Source organism: Nerophis lumbriciformis, linkage group LG07 (assembly GCF_033978685.3).
Source record: "Nerophis lumbriciformis linkage group LG07, RoL_Nlum_v2.1, whole genome shotgun sequence".
In the NCBI taxonomy this organism is placed as follows: domain Eukaryota; kingdom Metazoa; phylum Chordata; class Actinopteri; order Syngnathiformes; family Syngnathidae; genus Nerophis; species Nerophis lumbriciformis.
The window spans coordinates 12,328,245-12,345,000 of NC_084554.2; the positions used below are offsets into that span (position 1 = coordinate 12,328,245).

Consider the following 16,756-nt stretch of genomic DNA (forward strand, 5'->3'; position numbering starts at 1 on the left):
TCAGATTGGCCTTATTAAAATCCCCTGCTATGATATGAACACCGTCGGGGTGGGCCCGCTGCTGTTCGTTGACGGTGTTCAGCAGAAGAGAGAGCGCTGTGTTTACTTTGGCGTCCGGTGGAATATACACAGCCGTGATGATAACAGACAGCTCTCTTGGGAGAAAAAAAGGCCGACATCTAACAGACATGTACTCCACGTCCGGGCAACAGTGCTGTTCAGTGATTGTCCCGTTGTTGCACCAGTTCTCATGCACGTAGATACAGAGCCCCCCTCCTCTGCTCTTACCGGAGTCCTTAGTTCTGTCCCGGCGGAGCAGAGTGCGGCCGGCTAGCTGCATGCTAGCATCGGGTATTTCCGGGTGAAGCCAGGTTTCGGTGATAATCATAGCACAACAGTCCCGAACATAGCGGTTTCCAGCAAGTTGTAACTCCAGGTCGTCCATCTTCTGTACGAGGGATCTGGCATTAGAGAGGAACAGGCTCGGTAGAGGTGGCTTGTGGGGTTGTTTCCTAAGCCTGAGCAAGACGCCGGACCTGCGGCCACGCTTCTGCTTCCTCTCCCTCCTTCGTCTGCGCCGTCTCCCAGACCCGACAACAAACCACGGAGAGCCCTGTGCTCTCGCTATGTCATCTGGGATGTTGTGCTCGTGGTGAAAGTCGCTCGAAACAGATATCTGGTGCGAGTTCCCGATATCCAAGAGTGACTGGCGGATGTACCGGGTGTTTGCAGTACAGGTGGTGCACAAAAGAAAAAAAAACAAGAAGAAAAGAAGGAAGAAAGAGCACTGAAATGGAGAGCCGTAAGCCGCTGCGTCTGTGCGCGCCGCCATCTTGGAAAAAAAAAAAAAAAGTGAAGCATGTTTAGCTATTCCTCGTCCTGCAGGGATGATACCTGTAAGAAACATACTTTATTTGTTGCCATGTAGGCGAGGATTTGTGATTTAGAAGTAGCTAAAACATTGCAGACTGCGGATGGATGTTTTAAAGCACCTCTTCCTGAGGGCGTTTCAGTGTTATAGCTTCACTTTTATCGTCAGTTTTTAGGCCAAAATGCGTCCATTCTCCCTTTTCTGTCTACACACTGTCTGCTTGTACGTACTCCGTAACTGTGCGCTGCCGAACATGCTCCTCTGCTCATAAAACCAGCAATGTCACGACATGACGTCATGGTAAAAAAACAAACGAAAAAAATGGGAACCGGTACTTTTCAAACAGAGTATCGTACCGTTTTTGATTCATTAGTACCGCGATAATATACTAGTACCGGTATATAGAGCTTGATAGTGCTGTGCGATATGGAAAAAATATTTATCCCAATTTATATCACAACATAGAATATTTTCTTTAAATGACATACAGTGGTACCTCAGTTTCGTCTTTGAGTGACGGATCGCAGAGGTCAGACTTGACAGCAACCGACATGTATGCCATAAGGCTAATGCGTGATTGTCAGGATAGAAGAACAAACTGAAACACCTTGAGCAGACAGTTTGGCAGCTTCTCCATATTTTCATGGATTAATGTTCGCTGTGTGAATGTTGTTTTAGTGCAGAAGCAGAATTCTTCTTCGGAGCGGTCCAGACTGACGGTGCTGCAGTCAGGTTGCCTCGCCGAGTCTGCTACACAGCAGGACATGTTTTTAATTGTTCGTTTTTCTTTTCGGTGGGTGTCGTCCTTCGCACTCAAGCTTTCAGTTCTGAGGATAGGAGGGCCGGATTGTGTCGATCTCTGGCTGTGGGCTGTGAACAATTAGGACCAGCGGCGTGAATGCTCATCACTCAAAATTATGTTCGTAACTTAAAACATAACAAAAAGCTGCAAGACAGCTTGTATCTTACAATACTCGTAAGTTGGGGTACGCGTAAGTTTAGATACAACAGACATCAAAATAATGCCAATTTCGCTTACATACTATACCGTATTTTCCGCACTATAAGGCGCACCTAAAAACCACAAATTTTCTCAAAAGCTAACAGTGCGCCTTATAACCCGGTGCGCTTTATTACGATTAATTTTCATAAAGTTTCGATCTCGCAACTTCGGTAAACAGCCGCCATCTTTTTTCCCGGTAGAACAGGAAGCGCTTCTTCTTCTACGCAAGCAACCGCCAAGGTAAGCACCCGCCCCCATAGAACAGGAAGCGCTTCTTCTTCTACTGTAAGCTACCGCCCGCCCCCGGAAGAAGAAGAAAAAACGCGCGGATATCACCGTACGTTTCATTTCCTGTTTACATCTGTAAAGACCACAAAATGGCTCCTACTAAGCGATCCGGTTCATAAAAAGACGCAATCTCTCCATCCGCACACGGATTACTACCGTATTTCACAGCAACTGATATTCCTGTGAACCGCACTGTGGAACGGGAGCACGTACGGTGAATATTCGCACCACAGGGAATGAGAAGTCATCCTTCACTGTGGTTCTAGCTTGCCATGCTAACTTCCACCCATGGTGATATTCAAAAGGAAGACCTTGCCAAAAGAGACCTTTCCAGCCGGCGTCATCATAAAAGCTAACTCGAAGGGATGGATGGATGAAGAAAAGATGAGCGAGTGGTTAAGGGAAGTTTACGCGAAGAGGCCGGGTGGCTTTTTTCACACAGCTCCGAAGGCGAACACACCTTCACTAAGACGGGCAGACAGCGCCGGACGACATACGCCAACATTTGCCAGTGGATCGTAAATGCCTGGGCAGATATTTCGGTCACAACTGTGGTCCGAGCTTTCCGGAAGGCAGGATTCACAGAACAACAGCGACACTGACTCCCGATGACTTCGACGAGACGGAACCGGCCATTTTGGATACCACGCTTGCGCAACTTTTCAATTCGGACACCGAAGACGAAGAATTCGAAGGATTTACGAATGAAGAATAACTTCAGAAGGTGAGCGCTATGTTTATTTTGTGTGTTGTGACATTAACGTTCGAGCAACATTATGTTACTATTGCTCTACACCATTTTGAATTTTACTATGTTTGTGATTGCACATTTGCGTACATTTTGGGACAGAGTTGTTAGAACGCTGGTTTTCAATATATTATTAAAGTTTGACTGAACTATCTGACTGTTTTTTTGACATTCACTTTAGCGCAGCGTTTTTTTGACATTCACTTTAGCGCAGCGTAGGCGCGGCTTATAGTCCGGGGCGGCTTATTGGTGGACAAAATTATGAAATATGTAATTCATAGAAGGTGCGGCTAATAATCCGGTGCGCCTTATAGTGCGGAAAATACGGTATATAAAAATAACAAAACAATTATAAAACAAAATATATTGTTGACCTTCTTTTTGACGGTGTATAGTAGGGTCATATCTACACATCATGATTCTTATTCATTACGGTTCTGAATCTATTTTTAAAAATACGTCTCCTCGCTGCTCATAGGTCAGATGGCAGCCAAAAGGGGAGCTTTTATAACCTGTAACCCATACTTGCCAACCCTCCTGATTTTCCCGGGAGACTCCCGAATTTCAGTGCCCCTCCCGAAAATCTCCCGGGGCAACCATTCTCCCAAATTTCTCCCGATTTCCCCCCGGACAACAATATTGGGGGCGTGCCTTAAAGGCACTGCCTTTAGCATCCTCTCTCACCTGAAAATAAGACTATTTTATATGTCTCCGTTATCCATAGGTTTATCTATAACCCATAAAGTAGGCAGGCACGGAGCTATTTCTCAGCGTGTGTTTATTCCAGCCGGCACGTTAATACACTGACACACAACATCCGGATTCCCATCATGCATTGCTTCAAAACTACGGCAAGTAGTAATGTCCAAAAACATGACAGAGACGAAGCAGGAAGGGTGCATGGGAGTTTGCCCAACCAGTCTACATGTGTTTTGTGGACTTGGAGAAGGCATTCGACCGTGTCCCTTGAGAAGTCCTGTGGGGAGTGCTCAGAGAGTATGGGGTATCGTACTGTCTGATTGTGGCAGTCCGCTCCCTGTATGATCAGTGCCAGAGCTTGGTCCGCATTGCCGGTAGTAAGTCGGACACGTTTCCAGTGAGGGTTGGACTGCGCCAAGGCTGCCCTTTGTCACCGATTCTGTTCATAACTTTTATGGACAGAATTTCTTGGCGCAGTCAAGGCGTTGAGGGGATCTGGTTTGGTGGCTGCAGGATTAGGTCTCTGCTTTTTGCAGATGATGTTTTCCTGATGGCTTCATCTGGCCAGGATCTTCAGCTCTCACTGGATCGGTTCGCAGCCGAGTGTGAAGCGACTGGGATGAGAATCAGCACCTCCAAGTCCGAGTCCATGGTTCTCGCCCGGAAAAGGGTGGAGTGCCATCTCCGGGTTGGGTAGGAGATCTTGCCCCAAGTGGAGGAGTTCAAGTACCTCGGAGTCTTGTTCACGAGTGAGGGAAGAGTGGATCGTGAGATCGACAGGCGGATCGGTGCGGCATATTCAGTAATGCGGACGCTGTATCGATCCGTTGTGGTGAAGAAGGAGCTGAGCCGGAAGGCAAAGCTCTCAATTTACCGGTCGATCTACGTTCCCATCCTCACCTATGGTCATGAGCTTTGGGTTATGACCGAAAGGACAAGATCACGGGTACAAGCGGCCGAAATGAGTTTCCTCCGCCGGGTGGCGGGGCTCTCCCTTAGAGATAGGGTGAGAAGCTCTGCCATCCGGGGGGAGCTCAAAGTAAAGCCGCTGCTCCTCCACATCGAGAGGAGCCAGATGAGGTGGTTCGGGCATCTGGTCAGGATGCCACCCGATCGGGCACGTCCGACCGGTAGGACGCCGCGGGGAAGACCCAGGACACGTTGGGAAGACTATGTCTCCCGGCTGGCCTGGGAACGCCTCGGGGTCCCACAGGAAGAGCTGGACGAAGTGGCTGGGGAGAGGGAAGTCTGGGCTTCCCTGCTTAGGCTGCTGCGACCCGACCTCGGATAAGCGGAAGAAGATGGATGGATGGATGGATATATATATATATATATATATATATATATATATATATATATATATATATATACTAGAGATGCGCGGTTTGCGGGCACAACCGCGGATTATCCGCGGATCGGGCGGATGAAATTAAAAAAAATTAGATTTTATCCGCGGGTCGGGTCGGGTCGGGTGGTTGAAATAAAGAAAAATTAGATTTTAAATAGATTCAGGCGGGTGGCAGTTAAACCAATTCGGAAATATATATACATAGTTAAATGTTGTTACCCACATACGAAAAACGAGCAGGCACCTGCAGCATATGCCACAACAGAAGAAAAAAAAAAAAAAGAGATGGACACTTTTACGGAGCGGAGAAGGGACGCCTCGCCGGGGTCCGGGACCGAGGCCCCTTCCCCCGAGAGGGCCCCACCGGGAGCCGTAGCTGAGGCGATCCGCGAGAAGGGCCCGACGCACGTCCAGGGTCACCACCGCGGCCACCGCACCGACACCCCGCCTCGTCCGCCTTCGCCGCGGCCGGCGTCACGCGCAGCAGGTAAGCAGCTTACCTGCCCGCCACCCCCGTGGCCGGGGGCTCGTAACAGGGGTCACTACGCGCGCTCCGCCCGCGCAGCTTACCTGCCCGCCACCCCTGTTGCCGGGGGCGCGTAACAGGGGTCACTCCGCGCGCAGTGCGCTCACGAAAGGGGTGGGGCTCACCCTGGTTGATACAGACAGCAGCTAGGACGGTGGCCATGGAAGTTGGAACCCGCTAAGGAGTGTGTAACAACCCACCTGCCGAATCAACTAGCCCTGAAAATGGATGGCGCTGGAGCGTTGGGCCCATATACCCGGCCGTCGCCGGCAGCGAGACACGCTTGGAGGTGCGCTCAGCGCGGCTCCCATATGATTGCGCACTGGTGTGCGTCTGGGTCATGACAGCGTGGCACGCGAATGTCTGTGCTGCATTGGATCAGTCTCCTTTCTTTAACAGGCAAAAGCTTTATAACCTCACTAATGCCTTGCATCGTCTATATTAGATATATAACAACGGGCGGGTGCGGGCGGATGCGGTTCTGATCAAATGTTAGATCGAGTGGATTGCGGATGGTTGACGACTTTCTGATGCGGTTGCGGATGAAATAATTTCCTATCCGCGCATCTCTAATATACACATATATATATACATATATATAAGAAATACTTGAAAAAAAAAAATATATATATATAAGAAATACTTGAAAATATATACACCCCCTGCAATGCAGGAAATATCTTTTTACTCGTGAAAGCAAAAAGCAGCACCTCACTAAAAAAGGACTTGATATCAAATAAAAGGAGGCCCCATCACACTGTGACACAGCAGACAACATACGTACACAATGGGAATAATCATGAGCCACAAATCAATGATTGAAGTGACAAACTGGCCATCCAAACAATACCCCGTTTGTTGACAAGAAGATACGACAGCCAATCGAAGCCCATTCAGTCTCTATATTAAGCAGATGTACACAATCCAGTGAAAAGGTTAAAAAGAGTTGACGTCAAAGCCAACAAACTCCAAACACAGCTTTGTTGGAAATCCTCGATGACATCACACGTCACTAAGCAACAGGCCCCGCCTTTTAAAAAGCACACAAACGCACACCGTTCTCTCATATAAAATGTCTCTCAACTGCATATGCAAGATATTTTAAGTTTTTTTTAAAAGTAATATATTAATTACTTTCCCTAGTTATTAATTACATTTATTAAAGAGTAATTTTGTTAGTAATGTAATTACTTTTTTGGTAAAGTAATGACTATCCAGCCATCCATTTTCTACCGCTTGTCCCTTTCGGGGTCGCGGGGGGTGCTGTAGCCCAGTGTGCCGTGAGATACAGTCTGGTGTGCCGTGGGAGATTATCTAGTTTCACCTATTTGGGGTAACAATATTTTTTGCAAACCAGTAATTATAGTCTGCAAATGATGTGTTGTTGTTGAGTGTCGGTGCTGTCTAGAGCTCGGCAGAGTAACCGTGTATTACTCTTCCATATCAGTTGGTGGCAGCCGGTTGCTAATAGCTTTGTAGATGTCGGAAACAGCGGGAGGCAGTGTGCAGGTAAAAAGGTGTCTAATGCTTAATCCAAAAATAAATAAAAGGTGAGTGCCACTAAGAAAGGGCATTGAAGCTTAGAGAAGGCTATGCAGAACGAAACTAAAACTCAACTGGCTTCAAAGTAAACAAAACAGAATGCTGGACGACAGCAAAGACTTCCTGTGGAGCAAATACGGCGTCCACAATGTACATCCGAACATGACATGACAATCAACAATGTACCCGCAAAGAAGGATAAAAACTGAAATATTTTTGATTGCTAAAACAAAGTAGATGCGGGAAATATCGCTCAAAGGAAGACATGAAACTGCTACAGGAAAATACCAACAAAAGAGAAAAAGCCACCAAAAAAAGAGTGCAAGACAAGAACTAAAACACTACACACAGGAAAAGAGCAAAAAAGTTCAAATAAGTCAGGGGGTGATGTGACAGGTGGTGACAATACACCTACTTTGAGACAAGAGCTATATTGATGCATGCTTGGTTATGCTTTAAAGTCATATCCAACAATTGCGACAGCGACTTTTTACTGTCATCTGAGTTTCGTTTTTAATGATTTCTGCTACCCATTTTTTCAAAGCAAAAAATGTGCTTTGGCTCAAAAAAGGTTAAAAACACTGCTGTAGCCTATCTCAATATAACTAATTACTTTTTAAAACACTGGTCCTGAATCCTACAAAATGTATGTCATACAAAAAGTATGTCATACAAAAACCGACATACTTGTTTTGGAAGAATTTATTTAATTTTTTTCAAGGTACAACTAAAGATTGGGTCTTCCTTGGTATTGTGGAAGTCATGTCTTGTCACAAAATAGTTGCAAGCGGGTTCTCAAGCGTTGCTTCCCACGCTGGTGTTGCTTGTGGCGGTGACGCAGCAAAAGTTAGGCTGCTTTCCACCAAACAATCGCGGAGGGATTGAGGCCGTTACACAATTAAGGTCACATGTGACGGCTAATCTGCCGTTACGTTTCAAGATGGCCGAGAAGACATTTGGATTTGTTGACGCGACTATACGACTGTAGTCGGGATAACCACACGTTAAAGCCTCGTCATGTCAGAATGTTTAGCAACATTGTCAGACGGATTAGCGGGAACAATCACTGCATGAACACATCAGCCTTTTCTTTCAGCCTTCCTTTTTTCTGAACATTTATGAAGAACCATAATGAAGTATGAAAGAGTGTCACGACTGAGGCGGCGCTGCTCTGCGGAGTTTCGCAATAGTTACAATGTGTGTAAAGTTATTTTATTTGCTCTCTCCAGCCGCTCCCAATACTTAAACATTAAACGTGCAGGCTAGACAGCCACAGCCACTTTGAACTGTTGGAGGGGGGGTGCGAACTGTGTGTGTGTGTGTGTGTGTGTGTGTGTGTGAGTGTTTGTGTGTGTGTGTGTGTGTGTGTGTGTGTCAGGTGAGTCAGCGCAGGTTGCCATGGACAACACCTGAATGCAATATGACTTCCTTCAGTGTGTCACTGAGGAAATAAAAAGTATGATATTTGTAGAAACAGATTAAAAAAAGAACATCCAGGGAGAGTCTTGCTAAGTAAAAAAGTGTTTCCAACCATTTTTAAGGCAGAACTGTGCCAAGATGTTGACGTAACGCCAGTGGAAGTTTTAAAAGAATGCAAAAAAGTGCGACTTTAACTCTTTTATAAGCTCCAAAGACCCCATGAAAAGGTCCAAATGTCTTTATGGCTGCTTTTTATGAAGCCGCCGCACATGTCATGGCTGCTTTTATGATTTGTTTGGCTGACGCTGCAGGCCGTGGCCTTCAGGAGCTTCTGTGGAGCCACACGTGGACGCCCCCACCAGGGAAAGGAACCTCCTGGAGATTTCGGAGGGAGACAAGGACGGTCAGACTGTGAAGAAGTAGGAAGAAATGATCAGCATTGAGGTAAGGAAACATTTGTGTCCGGCATCCTTCATCCCATCACGACACATGAAGCTCTTCATAAGATAAAATGCCAATTAATATTTAGATTATTTCCTTCTTCCCATACAACAACTATGATAAAGTCAATAGTGCAGAGTACCTAAACCAGGGGTCGGCAACCCAAAATGTTGAAAGAGCCATATTGGACCAAAAATACAAAAACAAATCTGTCTAGAGTCGCAACAAATTAAAAGCCATATTACATACAGATAGTGTGTCATGAGATATACATTGAATTGAGATGACTTAAAGGAAACTAAATGACCTCAAATATAGCAACAAATGAGGCATAATGATGCAATATGCACATATAGCTAGCCTAAATAGCATGTTAGCATCGATATGCTTGCAGTGTTGCAGTGACCAAATATGTCTGATTAGCACTCCACACAAGTCAATAACATCAACAAAACTCACCTTTGTGCATTCATGCACAACGTTAAAAGTTTGGTGGACAAAATGAGACAGAAAAAGACGTGGCATAAAACACGTCCTCGAAAGTCGGAGAAAGATAAATGTAAACAAACTACGGTGAGTTCAAGGACCGCCAAAATTAGTAGGACAAAAAGGCCGCTCGCCAAATACTTGAGTCAGTGAAGCATGTTTAATATAAACAGTGTGCTTTATAACAATTAGGGAGGTTTGTGTCATGTTTGTCCTCCTACAGAAACCATATTAAGACAAAAAATATATTTTTTCCCCTCATCTTTTTCCATTTTTCATACATTTTTGAAAAAGCTCCAGAGAGCCACTAGGGCGGCGCTAAAGAGCCGCATGCGGCTCTAGAGCCGGGGGTTGCCGACCCCTGGCCTAAACGGTCAGGAACTTGTTTTGCATTGTTGGCGTGACCTCAGCACGCAGAGAAAGGAGACGGCGTGCAGGAACAATGATAATTTAATAAGTGCAAAAGAGAACTCAGAATGTAAACAAAACGATCTATTAGTCGAGGTAGCAACAAACCACAATGATCCAGCTCTGTCCGGAGGAAACAGGGCTCTGTCCCTGATTGCCAATCAGGGACAGGTGAGGGAGGCAGCGCTCGGACCAAAGGTGAAGCAGGAAATGGAAGCACACAGGAAGTAAAACCAAGGAAACGAGAGCTGGAAGGGAAATAACACCAAGCACAAGAAAACAATAAGCGCAAGTCCAAACTGTCTTGAAACTACTTAATTCCTGAGTTTGTAAACAATACCAAAAACAATTTTGCGAGCATAAAAAATATCGATGTTATGATCCGCTGCCCGGATCATAGTCCGTTTAAGTTTTTCGAGTCACTGGGGGCGGTATAGCTCGGTTGGTAGAGCGGCCGTGCCAGCAACTTGAGGGTTGCAGGTTCGATCCCCGCTTCCGCCATCCTAGTCACTGCTGTTGTGTTCTTGGGCAAGACACCTTACCCACCTGCTCCCAGTGCCAACCACACTGGTTTAAATGTAACTTAGATATTGGGTTTCACAATGTAAAGCGCTTTGAGTCACTAGAGAAAAGTGCTATATAAATATAATTCACTTCACTTCACTTGTGTTTTCTGTTAGTTTTAGACTCCTTTAGTTCCTGTTTATGCACCTCTGAGTTTGTTACCATGGTTACGTATTATTTTCACCTGCCTCTTGTGTTCAGGAGGCACACCTGTTTGTAATCAAGAGACATTATTTAAGCCTGCCTTTGCCAGTCAGTCGATCTTCAATGTTTTCTAGTTCCCTGTGCGTGTCTTACGCTAAATCCCGTCCTAGTGTTTTCCTTGTGAGCTATTCCGCTAGCTTTCCTTGTGTTAGGCATGCTTCCTTTGGTTTGTTCCTGTCTTCGTTTTATGATTTATGACAATAAATCATGTTCATACCTGCAAGTCCTGTCAGGAGTCGTCCGTTTGCATCTCAGGAGAACGAACCTCGCAGCACCATGCGACCCGGTCGTAACAATCGATCTAATCATTGTACAGTATGATATACTGATACTATACTGTTGATATTTGTATCGATCTGCTGACCTCTGTTTACATTGAAGAGCTCTAGCTTAGCTAACTTTTTTGGTATATGTAGTGCAGCATGTTTTTCTGGTCTTGGTCCTCCGCTGATAATGTTACTTGTGAGATATGTTTATTATTTGCTGCCAGGGAGGTGAGGATTAGTGATTCAGAAGCTACACTGTGGAGGGCAGTCAGCTGCTAACGAGGACGCTACATTGTGTTGAGGACGCCTTCGTTCGCTCTTTGCTGTCAAATATGCAGGACACTGCTAGAAAGTGTCTGCATTGTCACAATATAACAACATTATTACAATCTTTATCATCCGCCAAATTCATATCATTTATATCGGGTATTATCTCAGGGGTGTCAAATTCATTTTAGGTCAGGGGCCGCATGGAGGAAAATCTTTGCACATGCGGGCCGGACTATCAAAATCATGGCATTAAAACAAAAAAATGTCAGATTGTTTTCTTTGTCTTACTTTGGCCACAAATAGAACAAACACATTCTGAAAATATTACAATAAGAATATTGAAAAAAATACCGGCAGCGGTAAAGTTTATATCCATGAAGGAAAGAAGAAAGTGAATGAATGTTTATACCTGAATACATTTACATATGCATAAAAAGGTGTTTTATTTTGTATAATTTTTTTTTTATGAATTAAGTAACGTTTTTGAAAACCTTTTTCCAAAACACAATATAGAATGTGAGATATAATAGGACAATGCATACATTTATCATTTGTTTTCAATACGATTACAAAAAAGTGGGAACCCAAAAATTTACTGTGGGACCCCATTTTTATGACTTGATGGGGTCCCATTTTGAAAATTCCTCACGCCAACACTGATGGAGTTATTGGTGCGTGTAAAACAGCAGTAGGCGGCTGTGGCCTGCGGGCCGGTTCTAATAATAATCAAATATCATCCCGGGGCCACAGATCATTCATTCGCTGGCCGGATCTGGCACTTATGTATTAGCACAACCCTACTTGACAATTTTCCCCAAATTTTGCCCCAGTTTTACCGTCTCGGTGATATTACGGTCAAACATTGCACGGAATCGTGTACCCAAACAAAGAATCTCACACTTTGGTGACTCTGTCGATGTTCCTTTTTTTTTTTACTTTGACAAAGAGGGTGAGAAACATAAATGAATTCAAGAAGGAACTGAAGTTCAAAGGTGGTGTCCGTGTGGCTCTCCCCTCCCCTCCTCCCTCTCCGCCGCTCATCGCCGTCCTCGCCAACACGGTCTTCAATAAATATAATTGTAATGTTAAATGTTAATTTGTCCAATCAGTTATATTGTTTTTGGTTAATATTCGTGGGTGTCTAGAACGGATTATTTTATAGAATTATTTCTGATGGGAACGAAAACTTTTGTTTGCTGACAAAAAGCTGCACTCCACAGACGTGTGAACATTGTGTAGTTGTGTAGCTCTGTACAGTAACAGATTCAGACGAATGTAGCCCCGCCTCCCGCAGGTGGGGAACTCCTCGTGCTTTATCTTTACTGCCTCGGAGCAGCGAGGAGCCTGGAAATGTTTTTCCCCGACATCACAGGAGGAGGATCACAGCAGCGCAGGTGTTTGACCTGCAAACCTCCTCGCTTCTCATTGGACAAAACGGTGCTCGCGCTCTGCCTGCACATCAAAACAGCAACCGTGCTTTAATTGATGTTTATGCTCTTCGTAAAGAGCATCGGCCCTTCCCTAAGTCAGGGTCAAAGGTCATTTTTTTTTACCGCTTCATGTCGGCCGGCGGACATTCTTGTCTCGTCATTTGACGAGCTGGACTTTTGGGAAGGACTGTGAGTCTTCTCTGCTAGAAAAGTGACAGGCGGGTGTGTAAAAAGTCACCGACTTGCTAGTCAACGAGCACACACACACACACACACGTGTTGAATGCACTGCGGGTGTTGGCGTCCCCATGGGGAGGAATGTTGTGTTTGTCATGACAATGAAAGCTCACGTTTGTTCCTAATGATGAATTAAAATTAACACATGTCTGTGTGTGTGTGTGTGTGTGTTCTGGCAATGCTTACTTAATGGGGACATCGCTCTGTTTACACAGTCACCTTTAGGGGACCTCTGACAGTATGGGGACAAAAAAACAGGTCCCCTAAAGGGAAACCTTTTTAAATGATAGTCAGATCCATTCCGAAGATGCCTAAGTGCAGGATTTGCTTTAACATTTAAGTGGTGAAACTTCCTATAAGAGGACAGCTGTAGTGCTGTGTTCTGAGGATAATGTCTTTTTTTTTTTTTTTTTTTTAAATGGTCCTCAGTAGTCATGTACAAATTTGTGTGAATTATGCAAAATTAATAAAATTTGGTCCCCATGAACCATATGAACTCTTTTCCCCCAGGATCCCCAGTAAGAATGATCAGCACATTACTTCATCAATCCAGAGATTTAAAGGCCTACTGAAATGCGATTTTCTTATTTAAACGGGGATAGCAGGTCCATTCTATGTGTCATACTTGATCATTTCGCGATATTGCCATATATTGCTGAAAGGATTTAGTAGAGAACATCGACGATAAAGTTCGCAACTTTTGGTCGCTGATAAAAAAGCCTTGCCTGTACCGGAAGTAGCAGACGAGTAGCGTGACGTCACAGGTTGTGGAGCTCCTCACATCTGCACATTGTTTACAATCATGGCCACCAGCAACGAGAGCGATTCGGACCGAGAAAGCAATGATTTCCCCATTAATTTGAGCGAGGATGAAAGATTTGTGGATGAGGAAAGTGAGAGTGAAGGATGAGAGGGCAGTGGGAGCGATTCAGATAGGGAAGATGCTGTGAGAGGTGGGTGGGACCTGATATTCAGCTGGGAATGACTAAAACAGTAAATAAACACAAGACATATATATACTCTATTAGCCACAACACAACCAGGCTTATATTTAATATGCCACAAATTAATCCCGCATAACAAACACCTCCCCCCTCCCGTCCATATAACCCGCCAATACAACTCAAACACCTGCACAACACACTCAATCCCACAGCCCAAAGTACCGTTCACCTCCCCAAAGTTCATACAGCACATATATTTCCCCAAAGTCCCCAAAGTTACGTACGTGACATGCACATAGCGGCATGCACGTAAGGGCAAGCGATCAAATGTTTGGAAGCCGCAGCTGCATGCGTACTCACGGTACCGTGTCTGCATATCCAACTCAAAGTCCTCCTGGTAAGAGTCTCTGTTGTCCCAGTTCTCCACAGGCCAATGGTAAAGCTTGACTGTCATCTTTCGGGGATGTAAACAATGAAACACCGGCTGTGTTATCCGGCACAACAGTCAGGGGGTGCATTCAACGGCGGGGGTGCGTTATCCGGCACAACACCTGCCGCAATACACCGCTTCCCACCTACAGCTTTCTTCTTTGCTGTCTTCATTGTTCATTGAACAAATTGCAAAAGATTCACCAACACAGATGTCCAGAGTACTGTGGAATTTTGCGATGAAAACAGACGACTTAATGGCTGGCCACCATGCTATCCCAAAATGTCCTCTACAATCCGTGACGTCACGCGCAGGCGTCATCATACCGAGATGTTTTCAGCAGGATATTTCGCGCGAAATTTAAAATTGCACTTTAGTAAGCTAACCCGGCCGTATTGGCATGTGTTGCAATGTTAAGATTTCATCATTGATATATAAACTGCGTGGTCGGTAGTAGTGGGTTTCAGTAGGCCTTTAAAGACGTGTATGAGCTAACTGGGGGGCAGTGGCCATTTTACCTAATTTTTTTATGCCTCCACAACCTGTAGAAAGGGTGGTCCCCACAAGTGATGATCAAAAACTTGGTCCCCATTCCAAATGATAACCTGTGTGTGTGTGTGTGTGTGTGTGTGTGTGTGTGTGTGTGTGTGTGTGTGCGTGCGTGCGTTTGTGTGTGTATGTGTGTGTGTGGTATAGCGCGTCACACTGCACACATTCTTGATTGTCATCATCTCTTCCACATAATATGCCAAGTTGCATATTTTTGAAAATTGTATCAAATTTGACTATTAACAAAAACATGTTCAATATATTATAAGACATTTGTTCGTGATAAGCTTAGCACGATTCACGTCAACTCTGTGCAATAATTGACCATATTTTCCGGACCATAGGACGCACGGGATTATAAGGCGCACTGCCGATGAATGGTCTATTTTTGATCTTTTTTTCATATATAAGGCGCACCAGATTATAAGGCGCATTAAAGGAGTCATGTTATTATGATTTTATTGTAAATGTAAAACACTTCCTTGTGGTCTTCATCAGGGGTCCCCAACCTTTATTGCACCAGGGACCGGTTTAATGTAGGCATTATTTTCACGGACCGGCCTTCCACGGTTGGCAGATAAATTCAGCAAATAAGTGCATGAAAAATGAATACATGAAACAACGCACAAGAAACACTGAAGAACTATTTTTCTTGCGTAGTAAGTAGGGATGTCCGATGATATCGGTCTGCCGATATTATCGGCCGATAAATGCTTTAAAATGTAATATCGGAAATTATCGGTATCGGTTTCAAAATTGTCTATCGGTTTCAAAAAGTAAAATTTATGACTTTTTAAAACGCCTCTGTGTACACGGAAGTAGGGAGAAGTACACTCCCACTTCCTTTGCGTGCCAGTCAAGTCACATAATATCTACGGCTTTTCACAGACTCAAGTGAATGCAACGCATACTTGGTCAACAGCCATACAGATCACACTGAGGGTGGCCGTATAAACAACTTTAACACGGTTACAAATATGCGCCACACTGTGAACCCACACCAAACAAGAAGGACAAACACATTTCGGGAGAACATCCACACCCTAACACAACATAAACACAACAGAACAAATACCCAGAACCCCTTGCAGCACTAACTCTTCCGGGACGCTACAATATACACCCCCCGCTACTCTCTACCCCCCCCCCCCCCCCACCTCAACCTCCTCATGCTCTCTCAGGGAGAGCATGTCCCAAATTCCAAGCTGCTGTTTTGAGGCATGTTAAAAATAATGCACTGTGTGACTTCAATAATAAATATGGCAGTGCCATGTTGGCATTTTTTTCCATAACTTGAGTTGATTTATTTTGGAAAACCTTGTTAAATGGTATAATGCATCCAGCGGGGCATCACAACAAAATTAGGCATAATAATGTGTTAATTCCACGACTGTATATATCGGTTTCGGTTGATATCGGAATCGGTAATTAAGAGTTGGACAATATCGGATATCTCTAATAGTAAGACATTGTGTTGGGACGGCATGCTAAGGCATTAGTTGTAAGCTAGCTACAGCAAGAGATAAGCTAATTTTTGCTTTAGCAGCTGAATCGTTTTTGAGTTTGAACTGCACAACACAATGCGATAGGACATCAATCTGTACTGAGTGGAAAACATGAACAATCATATTACAGTATCTGTAAAGTACATGCATGACGTGCTGCGTGTATCATTATCAATTATTTAGTAACCCACTCGATGGACAGTTGTCCGTTTGGTCCAGCTGGCCAGGGAAGTTTTTTCAAGTTGACTTTGGGTAACCACGCCAGATATGTCCGCACCGCTTGGCTCCAAGTACCACATTTACACCCTTTAGTCAGGTCGAGCTCATTCTCTCGGCTTCTGTCTGCTCCAACGTTTCAGCTTCTCTTGGTGCTCGCTTCTCTAACTAGTAGTTCATTGTTCGTATATACGGCTTCAAAAAGATAAAGTTGTGAATCCTCATTTGTCCAAAAAAAGTAGTTTTGTTATCTGTTACCAAGTCTGTCATGATTAGAACACACTTGCGTTTGTTTTCTGGGAGTAGGACACACATTTGTTGCCGTAAGCCAGGAGTAGGGAACCTGTGGCTTTTTTGATGAC

General features: G+C 44.6%; 1 protein-coding gene across 6 annotated transcripts in view; it reads left to right on the forward strand.

Moving 5' to 3' along the window:
- The window catches only part of rnf32 (ring finger protein 32), a 221,848-nt gene that overhangs the window by 69,101 nt on the left and 135,991 nt on the right, over nucleotides 1-16,756 (forward strand). For 4 of the 6 annotated variants that reach the window (XM_061965817.1, XM_061965822.1, XM_061965816.1 and 1 more), the window contains exon 2: nucleotides 8,756-8,888. Coding sequence is in view for 3 of the 6 variants with exons in the window: in XM_061965822.1 (XP_061821806.1) it covers nucleotides 8,874-8,888 (15 nt within the window). In the remaining 3 variants the exon portion in view is untranslated. The remainder of the gene's footprint in view (nucleotides 1-8,755; nucleotides 8,889-16,756) is intronic. The other 2 variants (XM_061965819.1, XM_061965823.1) reach the window with 1 other exon arrangement.